The sequence below is a fragment of the Scomber japonicus genome, chromosome 1, assembly GCF_027409825.1.
Source record: "Scomber japonicus isolate fScoJap1 chromosome 1, fScoJap1.pri, whole genome shotgun sequence".
NCBI classification, from domain to species: Eukaryota; Metazoa; Chordata; class Actinopteri; order Scombriformes; family Scombridae; genus Scomber; species Scomber japonicus.
In genome coordinates this window covers 23,085,828-23,096,393 of record NC_070578.1, presented here as the reverse complement: position 1 = coordinate 23,096,393, position 10,566 = coordinate 23,085,828, and the positions used below count along the sequence as shown (strand labels likewise).

The 10,566-nt window shown below is 37.0% G+C and overlaps 1 protein-coding gene and 1 non-coding gene across 3 annotated transcripts in view; both read right to left on the bottom strand.

Annotated features, from left to right (window-relative positions):
- Positions 1-5,267: 5,267 nt before the first annotated feature.
- dennd2b (DENN domain containing 2B) overlaps positions 5,268-10,566 on the bottom strand; it is a 44,300-nt gene continuing 39,001 nt past the window's right edge. For both annotated transcript variants that reach the window (XM_053324548.1, XM_053324549.1), the window contains exons 16-20: positions 9,651-9,692; positions 9,230-9,341; positions 7,119-7,358; positions 6,284-6,370; positions 5,268-5,772 (exon numbers count right to left, since the gene is read on the bottom strand). In XM_053324548.1, the coding sequence (XP_053180523.1) occupies positions 5,738-5,772; positions 6,284-6,370; positions 7,119-7,358; positions 9,230-9,341; positions 9,651-9,692 (516 nt within the window). In that variant the 3' untranslated portion in view covers positions 5,268-5,737. The remainder of the gene's footprint in view (positions 5,773-6,283; positions 6,371-7,118; positions 7,359-9,229; positions 9,342-9,650; positions 9,693-10,566) is intronic.
- Positions 8,540-8,611, bottom strand: trnae-uuc (transfer RNA glutamic acid (anticodon UUC)). Its single transcript has one exon. It is a non-coding gene; the product is annotated as a tRNA-Glu (tRNA).

Below are 10,566 nucleotides of genomic sequence, written 5' to 3'. Positions count from 1 at the left end.
TTTAGAGCAAGCAATGAGAGGAAGTACTAGGTGATGTTAGGCTCAAGTTGTTTTGGGCTATAATGGGCTGGCTGTGGCCTTCTTCCTCATCCCTTTGTCAGCACAAGGAGGGGACAGGTCCCAGTGGAGCTGCACACTAACGTGGCACACCAAAACCGGGTCAGGCTCTGATAAGCTCCAGATGGGACTGAAATCAATTAAGACTTTAACACAGCAGATCAGATCAAGTGAATGGCAAATAGTGTAGGATCAAAGACCTAAAGTAAAATCTAGACACAGAGAGGATACGGTTACAATGCTCTGACTGTATTTCTGCAAAAACCATGCCAGTGTCTTCTTTTGCAGATGATAGTTGAAAAAGGGAACTGATGCACAGGACAGTGTTAAAACCAATCGAAACTTGAGGCACACACCAAACATCAAATATAACCCAAAATGAAACCATTGTAACATCTGAAGCTGCGAGCAAGTCTGCCTAACAACAACCCCTGCAGCCTGACCTACAAATCTGACAACTTTCTCATCCTTGGGTGCTTCAGTGGAGAGCTTAGAGCAATCCCATTCCCCATTGTGCAGTCAAAGACCCAATTTGAAACACAATTAGTCAGTTGTAGTGCACCCTGCCTCCTGTTCACTCAGCTCTGTAGCATCTTCAGACTGCGCACATACGTTCACTGCACCCGCCGTGCATTTATCTTTCAAACAGAAACCTCCCGCCAGCTTCCGTGTACAGCTAAGTGAACCTGGCACCAGTTATGCATGCCATCTCAAGAGATGTCACAATAATAGAAACCTGCACAGTGATCTCTCCCTTGAAAGCACCCCTATTTAACATCTATTAACACTAGGTTGATGAGATCACACAGAAAGCAGGATTATCTTCAACCAGTCTTAAAATATTAAAACATCTTACCATTTCTCTCCTCAGACAATTCAGGAATTGCACAGAAAAGAGTCTTCACTAGTCTTCTGCTTATCCATTGAAAAAGAAATTCTTACTGGATGATATTAACTCTAGGTGAAGGGTTTTTCAGTCACTGCAACTTGACAGAGACTCTGAAAAAATATGTATTCTGTAATATTTTGTACTCATGGAGAGTTTGAACTGTTGGGTTTCCACCATGCCTCTTGTCAAACGGTTACAACAGGTTGACCAGCTCATCCTGCTTGTTACTGCAGTTTTACTTTCTGTTTGTTGTGACACCTCACACTTATGCATTCAGAGATCTCCCATCTTAAAACTTAGTAAAACCTCCATCATGTCGTTCAAAACAGCAATTTAATGTTTAGCCACTGGGGGCCAGATAAAGTTTAATACAAGCTGAGACACAGACATGTATTAAGACATATAATACTCTACTTTGAACAATAACGTGTGTCTGATAGTTTTTTCCACAAAAAAGTATAATTACCACGTTCAAGTTCTAGAAATTACACCACATCCTTCACCCTCAATAAAAAATTCAGAATATATGAATGTGCAAATATTGTTCATTTAAAAGACAAACCTAGAAAACCTATTTTTGAGTGGAGGGGGGATTCTTTAAGTCATTGTAGTTAGCTGACATGGGAGTCAACAACTGCCTATTTACACACTCAGATGAAATTGCTAGTATTGCTAGAATTGCTAAGTGTGGGCCATGAAACACAAAAACAATGACATCAAAAGATTCAAAGAGCAGCAGAGTTGGGTGACTTTTCTTTGTTGTCTATGTGTCTGTCACTGTAATAGTTTTTACATTACATGTATTAACATAAAACGTAGTGATAAATGCAGCGTTAAGTTAGCCTTTTGCATGTTGATTTCTAAAACTGTAATTGCAGTCTGTGCCAACATTTTACCACAACAAACACAGCCAACTGTCACTGAAAATGCATAAAACAGGTGCCAGGCAGTTTGAAATATAAAAAGAGCACAATTTGAGCTTATTGCTGATATATATCAGTATTTGTCGACCTGTAACTAACAACAATTGACATTACAGAAATACCAAATGTGTCTTCAGTCAATCCACCAGCGAGCACTGGCATGCTGAGATGTCCCGCTAAGTACATATCATGGTCTAGATTATTTAATAACCAAATCTAAAAGATCCCAAAACTGTTATGTGTCATGTTAAACAAAATGATAGAAATATTGACCAGTATTTGTTGTGTTTTTATTGTTAAGATCAGATTGTGATCTTATGAATTTGTGATTAATTTGTACAGATTTGAAGTCTAATTCTTTTTTTGAAACTAAATATGTTTAAAGTTGAATTTTCAATTTTTATTTTTTTTGAGGCAACATATAAATAAAAATGTAATGCAGTTTTTGGTATCCCTTTACCAGAATTATTACAATTTCATTTTTTAAAGCGTACTTGAACTCACTGAAAAAAATCCAACATGCAGTGTGCAGGCTGTGTGTTTGGTGCAGCATTCATTTATGGCCATGCCTTTGTAAACTTTGATAAAAATTCAAATAGAGTATACATCTGATTTTCCCCTGATAACATCTGCCGCATGCAGCACTTTCTGTGATACTGAAGTTTAGAGTAAGCTTTAACTCAGGCTCATCTCAGCTCGATCATCACCACCACCACCACCACCATCATCATCATCATCATCATCGTCATTTATGGTGTCACTCTCTTGAGATATATCACTGTAAAACAATAAATCCCTGCACGTATACAGTTGTGTGTGTTTTGTGTCTTGTTACTCACTGTTAAGCTGTGGGAATTTGGGATTTCCAGTGATTTTCCTTACGGCACGCTCCTGTTCCACCTGTTCATAAACGTGTCAGTCTGACAGCACTTTTTTAACGCGTCCTCGCTTAACAACAACCATGGTGTCAGTCAGAGCTGCAGAGTGCCTGCCCCCGCATCCTCTGCATTTCATTGGCAGCCTCACCTCCAGCGCATCACTGAGCGTGATATTATTTTTTAGAAAGTGCGCATGAGATTACGCCCCTATCATGGCATCGTGCGTGGTGCAATCCAAAACACAACAAGAGGACAGCACAAAGACAGCACGCACTACAAAGCCTCCTGAGACTGTGTGTGTGCCTATATATAAATCCTGCTGTGAAGTGCACATCTCATACAAAACATCCTAGAACTAGACATTATGTGCGCGTGTGGGGATGTCAGAGTGCTGTTTTCAGTCCCGAGGAGACGAGTGTGTCTGCAGAGCAACTCAACTTCTAGTGTCAGCCTGTCAATCATGTCAGCTGTCCTGCTCTGTGTGTGAGAGGTTGTTTTCCCCTTTACCTTGACCCGTTCATCTCCGAGTGACGATCCCCCCATCGGATGTTGCTCTTTGGCCCGGCCAAATTTTGGAGATTTCAAGTCTCGCAGTTAATCGTGAGATTTTACAGTCATGCAATACTTCTGACGTTTCTCAAAGCTGTAGTATTCACTGTTCTTATAAAGTTTACAACATGGCGTTATGTATATCATATATAGGTTTTGCACAGGGTAAATACAAGTTGTAATACTATAATGAGAAAATTCTCTACTTGAAGGAAAAGTTTATTATTAAAAATGACTTATTAAATACAAGTATTAAAAATCCTTGTATTTAATAAGTGATATTATCCATTCTAATGATATAGTATATAATATATACTATCTATGTCACACTATGAGGGAGGGTTTTTTGTGGGGTTTGTCAATAAGTTTATTAAGCTAAAAATAACCACACAAAAAAATTAATAAGTTTATTAAGCAAAAAAAAAAAAACCTCCCTCATGGTGTGACATATATTGTATATATTATATACTATATTATTAGAATGGATAATATTACTGATGCACTGACATAAAAACATTTTAATGTAGTGTAATATGCTATATGAAAATTGATAATATTTTATATGCTTTGACAGCTTTTAAAGATCATAATCATAATCTGCTGTCAAATAAATGTAGTGGGGTAAAAAGTACAATGTTCACCTCTAAAATGGGATTAAGTATACAGTAGAAAATTGAGTATTGAATAATATAGAACAAGTAGCTCAAAATTAAACTCAAGTGCAGAAAATGTTCTTGGTAACCTTCCCTCACTGCTGCAAGTGCATTATACAGCTGACACATTATTATGACTACATATATTAATGATTCACATCTACTCTCATATTTTATACCAAGGCATGGACTGAAACAAACATTACTACAAACTGAAATTGAAATAATTGACTGACTAAGTCTGGAGCTAAGTTACCATTACCACCATGTACGTTTTCTATATATATATATCTATATATATATATATATATGTGTGTGTGTGTGTGTGTGTGTAAAAAGCAGCGTTCAATCATTTTCTTATACAGATAAAAGCACTAACAGTAAATGCACTGAAGTTAACTTCACTTTGAACCATGCCCTCCTCACTGTTCAATTATTGATGCACCGACTTGCAAACAGTCTTTTAAAGTAGCAGGTGGTCCAGTATCACTGCCCTGTGTCTTTTATTGCTGTGTAGAAACACATTCATCTTCGGTATGTAAATTCTTAATTTGCAAAGCAACAGACATCAGATAATATAATGGATTGAAAGTTAAATATCTTCTTTTGAAATGTAGCTGTTGAGGTGAAATTATTATTCTACTGTACCTTGAAATCTTACATGACTGTTTAATATACTTTCCTACAGGACATCACAGACGTCCTGTGAGATAAGTAATTTCAGTTTGGTTTTCAGGATTATTTGAAACACAGAACACACTTACTTAGCATCAAATGTCATCCTTAATTGCCGTAAAGGCCGCAAGCAGTGGAAAAGTAACATGGTGGCTGAAATCAACAGTGAGCCTCTCAGTTAGGAGAGCTAATAACAGCATGGCAGTGACAGCCACCAGAGTGATGTGCACAGACGTAATTAGGTTACCAGCAGCATGTGGTAGCTGGTGCTAGACTAACTGCGCCTTTAGGGATCTTACTAGCTTCTCCTAATGCATAGCTTAGGGGGAAGCTGTCATTGAGTTGTCACATGTAAAGTGAGGTGATTTTATACTGGTTGTCAAAATGTGAATTACATATTTCACTTCCTAAAAGTGACATCTGTATGATTTGGGCCTTGATTTTTGGGAAACAATGAGAAGAAATAAATAAAAGCCATATTGTTGTTAATAAGAATTGATTCATATGACAGGAAAACTCTTGATGTACAAAAAATAATGGCAACTTTAGGATGCCAGGCAGGTGTGGATCTCAGATTCACCTTCAAACAACAATTACCAACATAAATATATAACATGTACACTAGTAAACTCATTAGCAAACTAAACCATTTGGTACATTTGAATTATAGTTTTTTTTAATAAAAGATTGCAAAAGACTTTATGAACAGTTACAATCATCTTCTTCATTGTCTTGATGCATGTACAGTTTCGAATAGGTTCTACACTCCTTAAACAGAGGACAACACTGTCGTGAAATAATGCAAAATGAAAACATAGAAACTGTACATCTATGCCCATATTAAGTCACATACGCTCACACATTCTGATAACATTCTTTACAAGCACACCTGGACATCAGTGGTTACTCTATGGCTCACTCGTCGTGTACCGTCCTGCTATCACTATCTCATTAGGTACTATAAACATACACTGAAGAGTATCACAGCCAGCTTGCAGTGAAATATATACAAGTTTACACAGAAAAACAGAGTGAGAATCATCACGATGCAGAGATTTGGGACGTCAGGTCTTCAGTTTGTTGGTATATGCCTGAAAACAGGATCTTTTCCTCTCAGTTCTTTTTGTGGAGAAACTTCATTTTACTTCCTAAAAACAGTGAAAACAAATCCATTAAATCATGCATAATGCACACCACATGAGAAGTATAATCACAGTAATGTATGTCTTTTTAAGTCTAGTTATTATACAATTCATGGTGATGAAGACAAACTGAGATAACAGGAAGCTTGAATTAAACCTAAACTGTCCCATAGTAGTCTGTAGAGAAATCTGAGTATCTGCTAATGTCTGATAAAATCTTAAACCTTATCATGAACTTTGGATGATTTCTTCCCTGTGAGATACGTAAGACTTAACTTATCTGAACCTTCTGCTTTCTTAGAAAACTAGTAGCAACAACAAATGGTGATCATGAAAAGACAAAAGTTGGTGTGTGGCTCCCTCTGGCAACATAACCGTAATAACAAAGTGTCATCTGTAATCTAAACTTGAAGTGTGAAAATCTGAGGCAAAGTGAGAGTTTTCAGAGAGTGTTCATAACCTCATTTTAATCTCTTGGAGTCTGAGCCTGGTCCTTTATGTCTCCTGCAGAACTCACCTAAGCCTTTGAGGAACTTGTTGACTCCACTCTGCTCTGTGTCTGGCAGCTCCTCCAGATACTGATCCACCCTCTGCTCAAACAGACCTATTGACAGCAGAATAGAGGAGATTATATATATATAATTACAATTATGCTATGAGGCTAACGATATATATATATATATATATATATATATATGTATGTATATATATATATGTATAAACATATAATGCTAAGAATAAAAATAATAATAATACATGTAGATATGAAGATTGTTCCAGGATATTTTAATGACTCTGATCTGCCAGGGAGCCACTAGAGGTCAGTGTTAGTGCAGTATCTTCTGTTAGAGCTGGGATGGAAATCCACTGAGGTTCAGGCTTTTCATTACAGAAAAACTTTTTTTCGCTTTTCTTTTCATTTTAACACAATAGAACATTCCCTGAAATAAATACATCTTTATACAAACACACACACACACACACACACACACACACACACATACACACACACATATATATATATATATACACTGCCTGGCCAAAAAAAAAGTTGCCACCAAAAACAAAGGTCACACAATCTAATATTTCGTTGGACCGCCTTTAGCTTTGATTAGGGCACGCATTCACTGTGGCATGGTTTCGATAAGCTTCTGCAATGTCACAAGATTTATTTCCATCCAGTGTTGCATTAATTTTTCACCTTTTTTTCATCTTTTTTTTTTTGGCCAGGCAGTGTATATATACACACACATACATACACATAAATAATAAGTAAATAATAATTACAAAGAGATAGACTACAGTAAAACTTTAAAGAAGAAGTAAGTGACACTCTGGGATGGACAGTCTACCTTTAGCTCGGGTCTTCCTCAGCTCCCGATCCTGAATGAACCCTGCAAACATCTGAGACTCCATGAAGACGCCCAAGAAGCGACGTATACTTTTAGACGCCACAGACTTGCGGAAGGCTTCTCTTTGGAAAACGCGTTCCCCGCGCTCATTCTGGGTGATGAACAGGGAGTAATGGCCAATGGTCTCCAGGAAGAAGCGGATGAAAGCCTCTGACACCAGACTGTTTAAGGAGTTGTACTCTGCAAACACAGGGGAAAGGAGAATATTCACATTATTAAGTGCATTGGCATTCACTACAGACTTTTCAAACTGGACGGCATGTTGACACATTTCAAAGAAATTGTTAGATGGGTCTTTAAGTGGCCTGAGAGCAGTCAGAGTCAGATTAGGGTAAAAACACGGTTTGGCTCAATGCTCAGTCACACAAACAATAAAAACTAGCCGCTGCTGTTGTTGACTTGGGGATATATCTCATGATCCTACAGCCTAAAGCAACAAAGAAGAGATAACAATAATGATGACAAAGTATTTAGCTCTTTATTATAACTAGGTCTTTTACATTGGTGATATCAAAGTATTGTTGATGTTAAATGGTTGTTACCCTGAAGCTATCTGAATATTTCAGTGTGCTTACATGGGCACTGGCCCAGACCTTCATGACTCCACAAAAGACACAGCGAATATCAACTCTGAGGTTTCTGACAAAGATTTTCTCAAACAATATGAGCTGAAGCCAACAGGACCAAAGATAAATCTGTCTATAGCTACTGTACATGCCAAGAAACTCTGTGAATATTACAGAAATAGCTGAAATCCACAAGAGCCGAGGAACCCAAACTTCATATCTGGGGCCTCATTAAAGGACAAATCCAGCTTTACTGAGGTTTTTACTGTATGCCCTCTGGCTAGTTTATTTTACGATGCTAACTCTATGTTATTTGCTTCTAATCACTGTCTATTTTTGAAAGTAAATATTGTGAAATGTACACTATATATATATTACAAGTTACTTAATTGATATGTGTAGTCATAAATACATAAAATCAAACTTAAACTTTTAGTTAATCTAACAAACTATATGCTACGCAAGTGTCTTGCTTTAGCTTGAGCAAGTTGTTATTGACATGCAGTAGATTTAACAACAGTGTTAGTTATTGGGTGAAACTTTTATGTTTGCAAGAGACATGGGAAGCAGAAAGACAGAAAGTTTTTGCCACGTCTAGGCTTTCTTCGTGGTTAGTATAAAAACATGAAACAGTCATTCAAAAACTAACATTTAGCTTTTTGTTATTGTCTTGTGATTGTCTATAATATTGACTTTATTTTTGCTCAGGGAAGCATTTCGTTACTGTTGTTGCAAAACTTGCTTCATAAAATAAAGATATTATTCATCCCCTGGGAGCAATTGACAAAATCCTAGTTCCCATACCGGGAGTCGAACCCGGGCCGCCTGGGTGAAAACCAGGAATCCTAACCGCTAGACCATATGGGAGGTGCATATGTACATTCAGATATCAGGTTACAGCTGCAACTTTGCAAAACATGACTATGCTCAAAGTAATATCTTAACCTTAGCATCTGAAAAACAACTGAAAGTCTGAAGCATTTAAAAAAACTGATATTACATAACTTATATCATTCCACATTTATATAAAAAAAATATTTATCAAAATGGAAAATACACAAAATGATGCGAAAAAGTTTTCTGCATCTCTGGTGTCATCCTTATGTTTGAAAATTTAAAAAAAAAATGTTGAAAAGAAAAATGCTTGGAAATGGATCTTTGTTTTTTTCTACTAATAATTGTGGTTGTTAGAGGGTTGTTATACGACCACATTAATTAAAATAATGAATGCCTTAGGGATCACAAAAATACATATAATTTACGACCACACAGTTCAACATATAGCTCTCATCAGCAGAATAACACTATCATTTTACCTCTCAGGTGAGCAATAGTGACTCACAGTGATAAAAAGTCTGGTAGACGACATTGTCATTTAAGTAGTTTCACACAGACTTTGACTGCACATGTTCTGGGACAGAAACTGTTTTAATTAACAAGGAAAACATCTGTCTTGATGAGTCAGATGACTTGTCTCTTATTCACCTTCATCTGACTCGCTGTCAGAATCCTGATTGATGATGTCATTCCTCTGTTCCAACGCTTGCTCAAGGGCTGCCTGAAGTTTCCGCGGCAACAGCGAGGCCTCGTCATCCATCTACAATGTTTGGAGAATTAAATTTGAAGGCATGTACAGTACGTAAAACAGAGAATGTAATAGTTTTTATAATGATTCTCCCATTTTTTCCCCTGTTAAAAGGTTTTTTGGGGATAGTTTTTCATTATCTGAATCAAGGGTCTAAGGATCAATGTTTTTGTGAAGCTGTACAGACTGTAATGTCCTCCTGGGGCACATGAGTGATTTGTGATATTGGGCTATACAATAAAAACTGACTTGACCGCAGCTTAATCATGTTCAAGTTTTTTTTCTCTCTCTCTCTTTTGTTTCACAAGTTAAAAGACAAACCTGCCGGATGAAGCGGTCAGTTCCCAGGTCGACCATTAAAGCCTGAGAAGAAGAAAAAAAAAAGTGTATCACGCTTGAGATGTAATAAAAACCAGCATTTCCTCATTTTTCTGTATTTTATATGCACTAATTAAGTAGCATGCTTCCCTAGGCCTGTCAAATTCCCCTGCCAAAACTTTTTATGAGAAGGAAGCCTGAGATCTTTGGCTGGTGCTGGCCTGCTACTTTCTGGCTCTTTACCAACTGACCCTACCAGCACTACTTGAGATGACTTGCTCTGTATCTGTGTGAAATATTTACACGTACATGTACAGTATGAATGTAATACATGGATGATTCATTTTGAGCTCAGCAACACTTCACAGGCTTGCACAGTATGAACTGAAATCAAAGTTTCAAAAGGTATAGCTTAAATGTTATAGCTCTTTACAGAAAAAACTAACAAGAAACACTTTGAGTCACTTATTGAAAACACTCAATCCTTTACTAAAGAGGAAATCATCAATCAATCAAAAATCACCAAAAAGTCACATGTAAATTAGGCTACACTATACAATATTTTGAAATGTCAAACTGTCAAATTTGCAACATGAGAGTATTTTCTGCTTATGTTAATTTTGACACTTTTCACTAATCTGTATCTAAACTCCATTTGTGATCAGCGTAAAAGCTCACATGGTCTGAATGTTACCATGTAAACCTGTGGAAGTCACCTGGCTGGTTCCCTAATATAATAAGACCAGAGGCAGAGGAGGTTTAACAGACACAGCAGTAGCCAGCCAAACTCATAATGGAATTACTCTGAATCTGTATTTCTTAAGTTTATCAGCCAAGACAGAAATGTGCACTATTCCAAAAAAACACACTTCAATTAGGCAGAGAACAAAGAGAGACAGATTGAAGTGATATCCATATG